We start from the raw sequence: 16,864 nt of genomic DNA, 5'->3' as shown, positions 1-16,864 counted from the left end.
GCCCCAGCCCCGCTGTCTGAGCTCTGTAAAGGTAAAATGTTCATGTAGCCATCTTATTCCTGGTGTAGACTTATTCCACATTGTTGTTCTGTGTAAAACTAAAACTATTCTCAAGAAAAAATATGTGTTCAATATTTCTGGCTGTCTAGAAGGGATTGATTGGACTTCAATGATTTCCTGAGGGAAACATCTGACCTTCTGACCATCTGAAATAGTACTGTCCCTTGGCAAGATGGAATAACAAACTTGCTGAAAAGGGGACCGTGTCACTAAAGGCACAAGTCTTTACTTTACTTTATTTTACTTGACTTTAACTTTAACTGGACATTTTGGACGGCAAGATCAGGGACTTCTGACCGCTCGTAAATCTTCCCAGAAAAGTGGAAGTTTCATTTCTGCACTTCCTACTTCCTGTAGGTGTTGTCATGGAAGAGTAAACATCATATTGGCCTGACAAGTCATTCCACTTCCTAATCCTCCTTCGCCGTGAAGCCCAACTCTCTCTGGCCAGGACAGATTTGAGCGGCTGAAAGGAGATTAAGAAAGATATCCTGCAAATTAATTGTCCACGCTCTGGAAGGAATCTCTCCTTGGCTTGGTGTGTGTGTGTGCGTGCGTGTGTGTGCGTGCACGTAGGTTTAAGGCTCTCAGAAGCAGCGCATTGACGGCGGCCAGCAGCAGGAGGAAACAGACGAGTGGGGGTGGTTGTTTTTCCTCGGCGAGTGAATGGCGTTTCCTGAGGTCGGAGGATAGAAGCCGTCTATCGCTTCCTTCCAGCACATCCCACAGCGCTCCGTGGCCGAGTGTGTGTGGTTTCAGCTGGCGGTGGTCAGCGGGCCAGCTTGTAGGGAGGACCCGCCTGGCCGGCGACTCCGCAGTGGGGGGGCTGCGTGCCAATGATACAGCTTTTATTTCAGTCTGGTTTATGATGTTACAAACACGCTTTGTGAAGGCGCCACAAACAAAAGCAACCTTCCAAAATAGAATGGCTGCCATGTTTGGTGCCACTCTTTGACACAAAATGTTCCTCTGGAATTCATCGGCAAATCACGATGTTTTGCATGGCCCCGCCTACACACGGTGCGGTAAAAAGGCCCTTTCTGGTCCCGACTGTATGTACGTACGTTAACACGACCAAACTATGCAGCTCGGTGGATGCATGGCTTCGGAACACAAAATCGTTGCCCTGAAGCAAAACCAAAAATGAAACAAATATAGCTTTTCAATACGGAACTTATCACTTCATCACTGACTCATTTTATGGAATTTAGGGTCTTAAAGGAATAAGCGGATTACAACATCAGCGCCTGTTAACTACCACTTCCTCACGTCAACCCTTCCTCATACTTCATGTACTGCAGTACCTCATATTGTGTACATTGGGCAGTATTGTCATTTCTGGATTGTAGTCCATGATTCATCATAATTCCTATTTATATTCCTTAAAGGAATCAGAGGGAAGAAAGTCATTCCGATGCTCTGTGTGTCCTCGCCATACGCTGAACTGACAATAACGACTCTTGGATCTCCACCCCCGACTGTGGTTCCTCACTCCAGTGTATCTTAAGGACTGTGATCGTGCCACCAAAGAGTGGTGCGAGCTGTCCTATCTAGTCTTTCAGCATCAAGGTTTGCTTGGATTCACCAAGGACAATATTCACACGCAGCTTCCTCATATCTGGAGTGTTCTCCCCTTCCCGTACTCCAGTTGGATCTTTGCCACCGCAGTCGATGTGTTGAGGACAAGAACATTTGGACGGTGCAATCAATGGGGAGCCGGGGGGTCCAAAATCTATACGCTGCTGCTACAAGGAGGACAGCCAGGAAAAACAAGCCAAGCAGGTTTTAGGGAAGCCTCTCTTCTGTCAAGCTAATGCTGAATAACGTCAGTCTGGAGGGACGTCAAGTGACGATGGAGGAGAACTTTTGTCACCCTCGGTGATTCCGACGTGTCCTGTAAAACTCTTTTATCATCTCTGTGCCTGCGCTCCCTCGCTTCCTGTTTTCCATCATCTGAGTCACTCGCTTGGAGCTGGCCGGCGACGCTCTCCGCAAGGTTTTTAGGTTATTACTTCTTATTTGTGTTCTCACGTCGCAGTATTTCTCTCTCCCTCACCGCATTTGGAGAGCCTTCTTGGATGTGATGGATTCTGCTGCTTTGTGTGAGGAATATTGTTTTAATACTGTGATGCGTCCTTCACAAAACATCTTCACTCCTCAAGTGTTATTTTCTTCATCCCCATCTAGCTAGCATCTTTTTGCTAACCGCCTGGCGGCCCCCCCCCACCGGTGACTTTGAGCCACAGAGAGGATCACCAGTCAGCCGCCTCTAAGGACTCGGACACGGAGGCAGGAGGCGCGTGGAGACGTTTCAGTGCCGCATTGATTGGCTCATTAAAGGACAAAACCAGAAAAAAGCAAAGCGCTTATGAGCGACTGCTGAGAAATGATAACGAGTCACAGTTTGTGGCCGGCGTTTTTCACAGCGAGACGGTTCCACATTGAAATCATCTGCTACCTGCACCGTTCCCCGTCAAGAGCTCTTTGTCCTCATTCCGTACGCCAATCAGGCTGCCTGGAAAATCATTAGTATTCCTTCCCTGTGTGGCGACATGCAGATGTGGGTCACGTTGTGGGAATTCTAAATTTAACAACTTTTCACAGAACTTAAAAAAGACAAACGTCCTTTCAACTCTTCTGCGGTGGCAAGAAAGTTGATATTGGACTACGCTCACGTCACGGCGGAGAGACCGTTCATCTCGACTTATTTTTAGACACTTTTTACAGCATCCCAACACGTGCATTACGTCTGATGTTAACCCCCTCTTATCGATAAAAAGACGAAAACTCCTCTCTCCAGTTAATCTGCGCTATTTGTGGGGTTCAGGTTAGGGAAAGGTAGGGGTTTCCAATGTGTGGCACGGAGGCCATTGGTGGCTGCAAAATGAAACATGGAAACGTCTGTCATTTTATCTGAATAAAGTGGAAATATCAAAGAAAAACGTTTCCAGTAAATTCCAGTACATAAGCACCGACATTTTGTGAAAACTAATTTATGGCTAAACTCTAATCTTGTACTATCTCCTTTACATCAGAACTAGCACAGTTGAAATCCTGGGTAGCTCTAGGAGCCAATAACGAGCTATTGGTGCGCTCATAACAAGGACAATGCAGGAGGTCATTAAATACAGAACAACAACAACACTTTACCAGCAACACTAAACTCATCACACAACAACTTAACACTGAAAAAGTATACCTAAGAATAGCCATTTCATCCGCCAGAGCAGTTCATTGACTGATGGCGGCCATGGCGCCCTCTGGTGGCAGGGCACCATACTGGACCATTGCCCATCTAAGAGACTTGCTGTGCATTTGGAATACGGTGAGGCTTCCCAAGTGGGCTTCCCAGGTGGGCTTCCTTCATGTCTTTTTGAATGTTCCCCATTTTGCTGTTATTACGATGTAAACTACAAATGTAAGACTACAAATGTAATATTTAGGAAGGCAGAAAAGGGAGTCTAAAACGGAGGAAAATGAGGCAAGCATTGAAGTTGCTTCCACCGTCTTCTGAATCTACGTGTTGAAGCACGAAGCCTGACTGAGCATGCAATGTGCTGCCCCCCCATCCCTCTCTTTCCAGGGCAGGAGGGGCGCTAATGAAGGCCCCGTTGGCTCAGTCAAGGCACCAAACGTTTGAATGTTTGCAGCTTAAAGGGAGAACAACACTGACAATCAAGGCTGCAGCAGAGTCTCTGGTGATTCAGCCTCTTTTTCACTAAACCTGCGCCGTAGCCGCCAGGCTTTAAAAAGCTCTCAGACGGGGGATTTGCAGGCCGTGGAGCTATTGACTCTTCAGCGCTAACTTATAATTAATTAGGAACAGATGCATATCATTAGGAGGCGGGGAATAAAAAGGCCAGATGAGGAGGAAAATCCCACATTGGCAGCATGGAGTGAGATCAGAGTCAAAGTTTGATGTCACGTTCGCAGCCTCTTGTTACCGCACACACACACACACACTAATACACACTCACAGCAGAGTAATGCGAGCACAGTGAGAAGCCCGGAGGAAATCCTTTCCTCCATCGTTTTTACAGAATAAAGCTGCTGTGAGGATTTGTCGACATGCTGCACTCAAGTCAGAGTGCAAAATGTGCCCCCCCCCTTCCAAAAAAGCACTGATGATGCTGGATTTTACCGCTTGTCCTCTCGGTCCTAGCCAAAAGCCAAAAGGCCATTTACAATGGCGTACAATGTCACACATTAGCATTGGAGAGCCTGCATAGCTTGTGCTTCCAGCTCCATGGAGCAGATGCCATCACGCTGACTGAGTCAAGTGCAGCACTGCTAGCTACCCAGCGGAGCTGTTAGATCAAGTTTGTTTTTTTTTTAAGTCAATTTATTTTGCTGCATACTTCTTGCAGCACAAACCCAAAAGCTGATTTACCAGTCCACGCAGGGAAAATTCAACCACAACCTCGTGTAGCACCAATCCCGATCCTCACCTCTTTCCCGGACAGGTAGTACGCCGACAGCAGGCCTCCGACGAAGCGGATGTTCACCTCGAAGACGGACACTTCGGCGTTCTGCGGAGACAAAGCGTTGATCAGTAACAAGAAAAGAGAGGAAAAGTGTTGGCCCGCAAATAATAAACACAAACCCCAAATGTGAAGTTTGCAGAAGGCAGGAACAATACAGCTTTTATTTTATTGTGAGCGACCGCGCCGTGCTGTCGCTCGCAGATAAGACAATACGCCATCCTGTCAACGCAAGAAATGTAACGGCGAAAAAAGAATGGTTGGATTGTGGAGCTAATTAATCCCGGATAAAAACAAGGAATGTAAGCGGAAGCAGGCAAAAACAATATAGGATAGAAATGTTTTGCACCGAATCACAACTTTTCCAGCTCAGGACAGAATGGAAAACATATTCATAAAACATATTCCTCCATCAACGTTAAAGACAATGGACTTGGACAATGACGTTTTTATCTGCTGCCATCAACCACAATATGAAACGCTCCTTGGAATTGTGGTTGTAGTCACCAAAATCCTAGTCACAGATTGGTAGCAAACTAGGAAGGTCTCCAGCAGGACCATGATCCAAAACACACCAGCATGTCCATGTCTGAATGGCTGAAGAAAAGCCAAATGAAGACTTTGGAGTGGCCTGATCCAAGTCCTGACCTGCTGTGGTATGACCTTCAAAAGCCTCCAATGCAGCTGAATGACAACAATTCCTCCACAGCTGGAAGAGACTCATTGCAAGTTATCACAAACGTTGATTGCTGTTGTTGCTGCTAAGGAGGGGGGCTATTAGCTTCAGGGGGCCATCACGTTCTCACACGGGGGGGCCATAGAGATTTGGGTTTTTTCCTCCCTTAACAATCAAAGGTTTCATTTAAAAACGGTTCAGTTGTGTTTTGGTCTGCTCATTTGGAACCAATTCATGACAAAAACAGGTTCCACTCAATCTTAAGTTATGTCATGAAATCAGTACTAGAACGGGGCGTCTGCCCCCCCGGGAACCTCAGAGGAGGAGAGATGGAAATGACAGTAAAGAGTCTCTAGTGGAAACCTGGTGTCTTTATGGTTTCTGTGTTTTACTTCTCCTCTTCATGCAGTAGAAAGTTCATTATCAGCTCTTCCTTAAATGCGCTCACACACGTGCTGCACGCGTGCAGGAGCTGCCGGCATCCAGCACGAAGCACGAAACATCGCTTTGGTGATAACAATCCAAGCATCATCTCCACAGTAACATATTTTCAATTCCACGTTTTCCACTCTGCATGCATCCAGGGAGCGCAGCAGCAAGCGGCAGAACAAAGCGTTTGGACGGCGGTGTTGCCGCGTGTTTAACATTCAGGTGAGGCGCCCCCCCCCCCACCACAAAAGACATTCTTTCTTCATTTGCGCCGCAAGCTGCTAAATTATTTCTGACTTTCACCTCCTCACTCACAGCACGGCGTCTGTAGACGGGCTTGCATCACGTCAGAGGACGGCGACGCAAACAGTTTGCACGTCTTTGACATTGATTAGGCGGAAGGCATGCAAATGAAGATCGGCCTTGCGAGGCGTGCGTCTCCATGCTCAGATGGATGATCCCGGCCTTTGTTGACTGAATTATGGCTCACCACGGGGGCGGCGACCTTTCCTTCCGTCTATTTACTCCATAATCACGGCCGCACGCACACACTCACCACGTTGAAGTCCAGGTTCTTCTCTACCCAGTCGGTGGCAGCATCGAATTCCTCAAACATTTCCATGATGTAGAGCGTGTCCAGAGCGTCCACGATGGTGGCTCCTTTTATACTTCCTGCAAGACAAACACCAGGGACATCCTTCATTCTTCATTGAAGGCGGCCTTTTTGAAGCAGTGATGTAGTACTTGGCTGCAACCAGCAGGGGCAGCAAATAAAGTAGCAAAGTAGCATCCTTTCATTCTTCCCTGGAAAAGAGGAAATATGAAAATAAAACCCTTGTGCTCATATACCTGATTAGAGAAGCCAACACAACACAGCAGTATTCCATGGAGAGGTAACGCCAGGCACGTGTTCCTGCGCTTTCTTTTCTTTTGTGCTTGACTGTGATTGGATGAGAAGTGATAACAGGAGCAAACAATCAGCACCTGTCTGACAGATTGATTTGTACATATTGATTGATTAGAAACGCCACCAAGTCCTCCCGGGAGGCCCCCCCTCCCCACCCGCTTGATTATCCCGTCTCCGCCGCCGAGGACGGCCGGTTGTCTTTAGGATCTTCCTTCAAGCGTGTGACTTGTCCTTTCTCGGTACATGAAGCCTCTGGGGGCTACCGGGAGGTGAGGGGGCTTCTTCCTGGTGTCTATTGTCTTGTCGCCGTGCTTCCTTCCCCCTCAGTGCGCCTCCTGTTTCCCACTCACTGTCCATGAGAGCGATACAGATGGCTGAGGTGCAGACCTGAATACTAATGGCAGCCCCATCTTTCTTTTTTATCAAAGGCATCAAACGCTGCAAAGAGAAAAAGTGCAGCCTGCTACATGAGCGTCTTTATCTTTCTGCTCAAATCTTCACATACGGCCGTATAATTCGCTTTCTGGCGGCGATGATGAACGGTGGAGTTCTTTGCTAACTAACAGTCACACCAAAGGTTTCTGTATTGTTTTCATGGAATCATGGAGCCGGGCTGCAAAATAACCCACAGTGGGGCCAATGAAAGGTGCCAGAGGCCGCCCTTTGACACGTGAGGAGAGAACCTCAATGGAATTCAAGAAAGAAGACAGAAGATGTTTGTGACTCTCTTCCTCTGCTCCTTCACCGCTCATCGTTGTCTTTGCCAACAAACGTCTTCAATAAAGATAAATGTGACGTTAAATCAAAATTTATCCATTTCATTTGTCATTTATATCCTGTCAAGCCAAGAATCGCTGCTAGCTCCAAAATGGACGAGGGACGTTCTTCGAGAATAGAATGATGAGAGGCGTGATTGACGTGATTGATCGATACAACGTCAACTGACAGCTTAGCAAGAAAATGTCTGACTATTCGAGAGAAAATGTTGGCTAAGTTCTAAACTGTTAGCTATTTTAAAAAATCAATTATGTTATAATATTTGGAAAATTACGTTAAGTGTAACATTAAGAAAATAATAATAATGAATGAATGAATGAATAATAATAATCATCATCACGAGAAGAACATTTGTAGGAAAAAAACAGTAGAAAGGCAAAAAAACTGCTGTCATTTTTGGACAATAATGTCAAAATATTCCAAGAAAAACAATATGCAATTTTAAAACAATATGAGAATATGTGGTAATGTTATGAGGACAAAGCGTTTGCCATCTTCTAGTAGCATGATGAATGAGTCAGCTAGCCTCACTGCACCATGCTGCCAACAGTGAGCATCACCAAGCGTGGCGATGACATCATTATCATCATGGCGTGAAAACAAATGTGACTCAGGCTCCGGGTGACGCCGAGCTCATCGCCTTTTCACCGCTGCCTCCTCTGGAGTGGCCCTGACCCTCCCTAAACTTAGCCGGAAACCGGAGGTCAACATGAAATGTGAGTCAATCTGCCAGCAGCTGGCTTTGGCAAAGGAACCGCGACATATTTACTGTGTATGACAAAACATGGCGCTCTTCTTTTGTTTACTGGACAGCCAGCGCAAGCCACAAAAGGTCAGCAGCTTGCTTTTCTTTGGTCTAACTATAAATACCAGATATGGGCAGATATTAGCTCCTGTTGTAGCTACGATACCTACATCAGTTCTCGACCAAACTATGATTACTGCGACCTCTGACCTCTGAGAGGTCTGTTATTGTGTCTGTTATTGACACTTAGTCGACGAGGCATAGATCACATAGATGGCATAGGTTACATAGATGAGAGAAATGCTATGCTTTGTCACGAGTGCTGGAGGACAAAGTATTGTGTCACAAGTTCCTCCGAGAGTTCCGCTTCTGCTTCCTGTTATTTTCCTCTTAGTTCTCTGTGGCCTGACACTTTCAGACATGACTTATGTGAAGACATAACCTCTTCCTCTCTCGCTCTCTCCCTTCCTCTCTCCAGATCGCTCTGCAAAGACAAATGAATAGCGGCGCTGCGTCCTGACTCAGCAGTCAAAAGTGTCACTGACATTAAAACGATCGTAGCCGCCGTCGTTCCAAAGTGTTTCATTTCATCTTGTTAGCTCAGACTTTGCAGCCTGGTCCTGAATCCTACAACCTCACGTCACCAGGTCCTCTCTGCGGCTGGTGATGATTTTGAGAGGTCATCAATAAGGGATTTGGGGGGGCGGGGGCGAATGTGGTGGCTCAGCAGTCAGCTAATCGTGTTATGGCAGGCAGAAAGCGGCAGCACGTTGAACTTGAGCCCCGCTGCTGCTAGCAGATAGTCAGGCAACTTCTCTTAGGGTTACACCAAACGCTTCCCTGCTGAGGAGAACAGACGTGTTGAAGTACCGGGCCAGCATCCCTGCATGCTAGCATCAGGCCAGTCACCAGAGGGATTAACGTTACGTTTCCTGACTTTAACATTTAACATGTTGTCGTGACTTAGCCTGCTTCTGAGCTCCCAACATGTTTTTGTATCTTCATCGTGGTGCTCCAAGGCCATGTCGTATCGCTTTGCAAAGTTCTGAAGCTCAGTTTTTCATTTTTTGAATTTACTTTTCCTTTGAAAACACCACCTCCGCTCTGACTTTAAAAAAGTGTCAGCAAGCATTGACAGAGTTAAAGGCTCTGTGATTGGCGAGGGATGCATGAAAACAAACAATAGACTAATTCATAATTAAATTCATTGTTGGCCCTTTTGTGGATTTTTAGCAATTTTACCATTTGGTTGTTGCAGCCATAATCATAACACAAATCTCTGGTTATGAAGTGAAAGCAGTGATGGCTGGAGCTCAGACGTTTAATGGTGCAGACAAGTCCGATATGATCTGACAAATCTTAAAGGGGACCTATTTGCTATTTTTCGTATCGAGTTGTGGACTCCTATAGAGGAGCGACACACAATAACCCTCACATAAAGCTTTCTAGATCTTCCAGATTCTGCACCTCTTTCTGCAGTGTCACCATGGACTTTATGCTTCTGACCCAACTGAGCCGTTTCATTTACTCCAACCCCCGCCCCTCCTCTAGCCACGCCCACTCTACTGTGAGTGTGAACGCGCACTTCCAATAATGTCTTGCACAATGCCTCATCGACATCACACTGTATTTCCATTCACAGTCGCCATTTCATAGTTCACAGTCACAGTCTGATTGGCTTCTGGCTGCCCAGTTCTCCCAGTCCAGCTTCTCAGCACGACAAGCCACCGTCCAACCAGCCTGCTTTTGCTGTGGAAAAAGGTGAAAGCTGAAGAAGCTGAGCAAACGCAGAGATGATGGATCTTTACTTTGGTGGGGATCGGTGTGAGTATAACCGAGGTCAACCAGGACCAAATGCCCCCGTGTGTGGGCGTGTCCAGCGTCACGAGGTCAACAATACGTCATGTGGTTGTAAGCTTGGGGGACGGCTCCAGTTTCAGGCTGAGAAGATTGGTGTTGGTGGATTAATCAGACTAATGCGAGCAGTCAGATGACGGCTCCGTGACGTCAACTCCAGAGATGAGTATGTGTTCGCATCATTTCCTCCCAGCCTCCCCCCCTACCCCCCCTCACACGTCCGGCGTGAAAACCTGAGGGAAGGCCGTGGCAGAATTACGCCATCCATCTCAATTACACAGATTGAATATCGGATTCAGTCACACAATGGCGTGCGGCAGCCGGGCCCCGGATTCAATGTCAAATGGCTAAATGGCTTTTCTGGGAACAGGACAGAGAGAAAAAGAGGCCAAAACATTGAGTTTGTGCATGATAACAATATTTTAGTTCTGCCTGTGACAGCGGCCGCCTCCGAGGATGAGATTGAAATGTGGATGTTGGCCTGCAAGAAGCGGCGGAGGTACACGCGAGGCTGCCAGCTTCAATGTTGCAGTCCAACATGAAATTTGACGGAAGTCTGACCGCCAGCTAGAAGACGAAGCGCAGCCTGTCGCGGCCACGATGGCGTGCGTGCCATGGAAACAAAGAGCTGCGCTCCACAGGAGGGCAGCTCATGTAAAACTATGGAAAACCTTTTTGGGGGTTTTCATAGAGGTCTTTGTAGGCGGGATGAGTGTGCACCATTACGTGCAGTAAGAAGCTGTTTCTTCTGTTTTTATATCTTTAGAACGCACAGAAAAGATGACAGCGTGTGTTTACATCCCACATAAGGATGGTGGCTGATGCATCCTCCAGATCTTACTCCTTCAAGGTCACCACTACGACATTTGGCACAAACAACAACAACAAATGTAGCCATTTGGGGAATGCCAAAAAATCCTACGTCTGTGATGTTGACGGTCTTGCTAGCGACCTATAGATTGTGGGATCAGACTCCTCCTAATTGCATTGTCCAACAGTGGACTTCTAAGACGCTTAAGGTTAAATAATCAGCTGAAATAAAGTCAAACCTGCAGTAGACAACCACTGTTCAGAACATGTGGTTCAGCATTTCCTGGACGTTTGGTCACTTCCTGTGTTGAATCAGATAACCATTTCCTTTTGGGGGAAAGAAGATGAAGAATATGTAATAGTGAGGGTAATTAGCTGTCTCGGTAATAAGGTAGACATAAATAATGGAGTGAAAAGAGAGGGCTGTGCTAATGGTGGCTAACAAAACAACTGTGGCGTCTGCAAAAGAGGAAAAGCTAAATCTTCCATTATTGTTGTACATTAGTCTTCTAATCATTGCAGTGCAGCTAAAAGGTGCAATGTTTGCTTTATTCCAAGTTCAACCTTGCACCCGCCGTCGTCCTATTAAGGCAGATGGTCTTCCACGGCCTCCCAGGGATGAAAAATGGATGACATTAGACGATACAAGCTCTTGTTGGTTTTACACTGAAAAAGACTTGACCACAAACAGCCCCGGGACTCCTTCTAAAATGCATCTGGAGCACAGAGGTCCAATGGAAAAAAGAACATAGCCGCTCTAACGTGTTCATCGCAGAGAAAGGAAAGACAGACGCCGACGGGATGATGCGTAGAAGGAAGGATCCCCGTCCTTCTCCTTTGTGTCCTTTGGGGACAATGGAGGAAATGTTGAACAGAGCGACGCCTGAATTTTGTTTTTGTGTCGGTAGATGCTCTGGCACTAAATAGTCACGTGGGATGAAGAAGAAACATGGAAAAGAAAACAGCCGGGAGACGTTTGATGATATGATAGACCTGGGACACACGACATGTTGGTGGAAGGAAGCTTGGCGCACCAATTACAAAGATGGCTGCCCCCATCAGGGTTTGATGCTGCCCGTTCTGATGCTAACTACTTGGATTCATTGATACATTTGGAATTTTATTCAGTGCTATTGGCCATAACCATGAAAAAAAGAACCAAAAATCATATTTGATAGCATGATAGCAACAGTAAAATATTGTGGTGGTAGTGTGATGGTCTAGGGCTGTTTTGCTGCTTCAGGACCTGGAAGACTTGCTGTGATAAATGAAACCATGGATTCTGCGGTCTACCAAAAAAAACATAATGAGGTTATCCGGCCATCTGTTGGTGACCTCCAGCTAAAACCAACTTGTGTTCTCCAGCAGGACAACGATCCAAAACACACCACATCCAAGCGCCTGGAAATAAATGTCTGGTCTCTGGTGTCAAATTCATCTTTTCATGTCAAACCCAAATGTGTTCAGTCAAAAATAAAAGTCATTTTTCAGTATGCACCAGAGTTGTACCGTGTTCCTCCACGGTTCATATTGAGGAAGTAGAACTTCCTGTAGTCGAGCGTCTACACAGTCAACAAATCCATGTGAGAATGACCAGTTGCTGTTTGCATGTTTTAGGTTTGATCATCAAGAATATTAACACAAAGATTATAGATTCTTATTTCCTTGCCGTACCCTAGACTGAGGTGAGCAGAGGAATATAACTAATGATGCCTGCATTGTTACAGCCCTAATTTGCACAGAGAGTCACAGCATGCGGTGTAGCCCACAAAGAAGAACAAGACAGTCACTCTGTACTTGGACTTATTTGTCCTCGGCATTCCAAGGGTATTTATAGCAGCATGCTGCATGACAATCCGCTCGACGCGGGGTGAGTGTGAGCAAAGAAGAGAGAAGGAAAGTTGCAGCAAGTCTAAACACGAGATGAAAAGAGTAATCAGACCTCAGAGGAGGCTCGAATCAAACACTTTCTCCTGCTTTGAACAAATCGAGCCCTTCTATTAATATTGCTCTTTAACATCTTTGCACTTGTCAAACATGATTTAAGATGGCTTTGAGGAGGCACACTTCTGCTTGGATGGCTGAGAAGTTTCATCAGCAGTTTGTGTCCCTCATTTAAGCCATAAATGCACATAAATTAGCGCTAGCAGGATGCAGACTGCAAAGTGGAGCAAAGGACTCTATACATATACGAAAACGGGAACAACAACTTATTGCAAATCAATTAGTACACACTTGTTCCCCTCAGTGAAGTGGCACTGTGCAATTATTACATTCACTTCCAGAACTCGACCCTTCTCTCTTCAATTGCCGCTGTCCTAACCATGAATCAAACCCGTATTCCCCAATCAGGTCATTCAGAAGCTTATCTCCGTACAAACACGTACTAATATGTCTGGAGTTGAAACAGTATCAACTATAAGCGATCGTACATCCATTACCAAATGGAAACAGGAGTTCAGAACATTCACAAAGTAGTGCCATCCCATAAAAAAATAAAAATAATTGATTATGGGTGTTCAATATCATCAGCTGATGAGACATTGGTTCATGTTGTTATTGTTTTTCAACACAACAGCACGTTTGCGAGCGCAGTATGTCAGCCATGTTTTTTTTAGGATTGCCAATCACCCCCGTCTGTTGAAGTATGATATGACCGTCTTGTTTACCACCTTCCTGCCGTCCTTTTTAGCAACCAAGAGCTACGCCATGCTCAGATGACGGATTCGGTCAATTATCCACCTCGAGGGGCAGGAATGCGGCTTGGCGTTCCCGTCTTCGCCCTCATTAGCAGGACAGGCGCTGACAGCTGCCCCCAATATGAATATACGATAACGTTGACATTTAGAAGCATCCATAGGTGGACGGATCCAAATGACGGCCAATTTGACTGCTAATCTGAAAGGCCAAGGCTGCCGGTGGCGGGCGGTGGCGGGCGGTGGCGGCTGCCGGTGGCGGGCGGCTGCCACGCCACATCAATCTGTGAGCGTGTGTGGACGCGTGTGGACTCACCAAACAGATTGCTGGAGTGGCCTTGCTTGGAGACGGGCCGCAGCTCATTGGAACCCCAGGCGTAACGTGTGTAGCTGTCCCACGCGTGTTTCATCATCTGTTGGCGGAGGAAGAGGAGGAGATGTGATGTGAGTTATGAAGAGCAACTCAGGGGCTGCTTCTTATGCACAGGCTGTGTAGACCACCGCGGTCCAACCCACCGGACATCTTCTCGATTTTCTCTCGCATTCTAATACACAAGCGGATGAAGTCCCGATTAGAGTGCAGCTCTACCTAGTGGTCAAGGTAGGTATTTACAGTGCTATCAATACCTCGAAAAGATGCCATGATTGTGTTCCAAATGGGTACTACTTGGGCCCAGAAAGTCATGTTAGAAGGTCAAGTGGCAGGGAAGGCCCCCCTGTCCCGGCTACTTAGTCCAGCTCCTCCTGGCGGTGTTCCCAGGCGTTCTCCAACGTGTCCTACTACCTACTACTGCTCAACGTGCCCTGAACACTTCCCCGGGAAAGGTCCGGAAAGCATCCTGGCCAGATGCACCTCCCCATCTAGATCCTCTCTTCTGCTTGGAGTTCCTCCCCAATGACAGCGCTTCTCAGCTTATCTCAGCTGAGTCCAGCCACTCTCCAACTACCTAAACTACACTAAAGTCTGCAACGTTGCACCAATCCACCTGTTAATCTTGCGTACCATCCTTTACTCACTCAGGACCCCAAGGTTCTCCTCCACTTGGGGCAGGATCTCATCCCGACCCGGGGATGGCACTGCATCCCTTTCCGGGGGAGAACCTTGGACTCCTTGGAGTTTCTGATGTCACCATTGTGTTCATAGTTGATTAAAAGTTCACAGTTTGGATAATGGCGTAATGGATTATGCCCTAGACCAGGAGTTGGCAACCCGTGGTTCTTGGCATGGGGCAGTGATTTATTGTTGACATGGAAATAGGGGACATGTGCATGTTAGAAAGGGTGTGCTTGGTATGTAAGCATCTTATTGGTTGCATCAGCCAAGAATGTGACAGGCTGGACTGTTGAAGGATTCTGTCAACTTGAGTCGTACGTTTTAATATAATAGTCAGAGAAATATGCGCCATGGCATATTTCTGTATGAGTCACAAGACAAAAAGCAGTTGACTATAATTGCCAAGTTTTAGCTGGATGACTTTTTATATGCTGTTTTCTGAATGGGGGCGCTAAATGACCAATTCAAATGCTAATTATGATGGCTGGCAGATTAATTAGCACAACTCTGCTAAAAGCCCGAGCAGCCACCCACTTCTGCTGAGCCGCCATTATTGCTTGCGAGCATCATCTTATTTCCACGGCGGCGTTTGGCTGCCGTTAACGTTGATCTTGTACGCGGATGCAGCGCCGCTTGCGTCCATCCCGCTTAATCCCGCTTCTACAGCATCCTTCCACAGCTTCCCGGTGCGGGCCTGTGGATTAGATCCGCTAAAACCCTTCACCCCCCCATCCCACTCTTTCAGTCGTACGCCAGAAACGCCTCTCTGGTCATTAACGCACACCCCCTTCTCAAAGGCACACCCCTGTGTCGCTCAGTGCTAATTGGCCGACTGCGGGTGACCAGTGCGAGACACCAGTTGGACTGGCGGGTCCTCCTATCAGCGAGACACCTGCTCGATGTCCGCCCCTCACGCAGTCAATCACGCGGCCCCAACCCGCTTAGAAATCTCATTTTCAGCTCCGCTAGCTTCTCACCTGTCACACAGTGACTGCGCAAACAAAGATAAGAGCGGCCGGGAGAGCTGAAGTAAAATACAATATCACTGACAACACCACCCACACGGGATCACGTCCGGTTGGGGCTGAAGGGGGAAACTTCATCAAAGCTGCAACAAGCGCACTCATACACACCGACGTATACTACGTACTATATACGGGATATACGCTATATACACACTGGAACATCGAACACACCTCAGCCTGCGAGCTCCAAAGATATACCGTAGAAATAAACCTTAATATATTCCTAAATGAGTATTCATGTACATTGTAGGTGTTTTCTTGTTAACGTACACGTTTATTGCTGCGGGCCATGAAAAAAAACAATCCCGTGCCACATGGTGGACACCCCTGCCCTACATTAACACGTCTGCTGTGCGTGTATCGCTAGCAGCTATCATACTTCAGATGCTAATCTGTTGACGTGCCGTGCAGCTAGCCCGACACGAGGCCTCCATGCATGCCATCGATGCCAGCGATGCTGAAGGAGTCGGCAAGGCGGCTCCTCTCCACCTCCTCTCGTGTCGCAGTGGAGAGTCTTGAGCACGTCTCGCTAGGTGACACGCGGCGAGGAGCTGTAATTAGCAGCCTCGCTGGCTTTAATTAGCGGTTTTAAACGGGGTGGAAGCTGTCGCGGGCCGTCTATCTGATGCCAACGTTTCTTGCCATGAATGTGCGTCTGTGTTTGCAGATGAGGAAGGTTGATCCGTGTGAATGTCTTCCCCCTTGCCGTGTGCTAGTGACGCCGTACTGTGCCAGTGCATCATCCACGGAGGTTAGGAGCGGGATAAGCGTGTAGTACGGGCGTTAAAGGCTAATTAAGGCTCCGCTACGCCCCTTTGACACATGACTGCGAGCGGCGCATGAAATCAGCAGCTATTCATCTGGCGTGATGCAACCCAGTGAAGACCTTCCGTGATGGAAGGGAGTCTGTCACGCTGCATGAGCATCACAAGGCATTAGCATGTGCACAGCAAATCTCTTTGTGCTTTTTCTTCATCACTTCCTGCCTTGGTTCATGTTGGCGCTTCAGCTACAGGTGGCGCTATGGTCTGTGACCCTGAGGTCATTTTAGCCAGAGGCCCGAAGAAAGCCATTTCAGGAAAAGACAACACGGCAAGAAGTGAGGGAGTAAGATGGCGGCTCCATCAAGGACGTGCATAGAATGTGAAACATGTGCGGCCTCAGCAGAGAAAGTGTTAATCAATGGCTAGCAAACGAGCTTCGAAGCTCTAATTGAGAGCAGGAATGCAAATGCGACTGAGGGAGAAACATTCCTGTGTGTTACTGCCGTCATGGTCGGCATCCCGATGTGCTGCCTCTAATTGGATTAACAGCTCAGGATTCTGCAGGTTGACCGCGGCTATTAGG

At 47.2% G+C, this 16,864-nt stretch overlaps 1 protein-coding gene across 2 annotated transcripts in view; it reads right to left on the bottom strand.

The window, feature by feature from the left end:
• man1a1 (mannosidase, alpha, class 1A, member 1) overlaps positions 1-16,864 on the bottom strand; it is a 54,231-nt gene that overhangs the window by 21,639 nt on the left and 15,728 nt on the right. Inside the window, exons 1-4 of one of the 2 annotated variants that reach the window (XM_058064366.1) lie at positions 6,709-7,615; positions 6,496-6,586; positions 6,203-6,318; positions 4,509-4,589 (exon numbers count right to left, since the gene is read on the bottom strand). In XM_058064366.1, coding sequence (XP_057920349.1) covers positions 4,509-4,589; positions 6,203-6,268 — 147 coding nt within the window. In that variant the 5' untranslated portion in view covers positions 6,269-6,318; positions 6,496-6,586; positions 6,709-7,615. Of the gene's footprint in view, positions 1-4,508; positions 4,590-6,202; positions 6,319-6,495; positions 6,587-6,708; positions 7,616-13,754; positions 13,852-16,864 lie in introns of those variants that run through there. The other variant, XM_058064356.1, reaches the window with a different exon arrangement.

The sequence above is a fragment of the Doryrhamphus excisus genome, chromosome 1 (genome assembly GCF_030265055.1).
Source record: "Doryrhamphus excisus isolate RoL2022-K1 chromosome 1, RoL_Dexc_1.0, whole genome shotgun sequence".
Taxonomy (NCBI): Eukaryota; Metazoa; Chordata; class Actinopteri; order Syngnathiformes; family Syngnathidae; genus Doryrhamphus; species Doryrhamphus excisus.
This window is presented reverse-complemented; position numbering and strand designations above follow the sequence as displayed.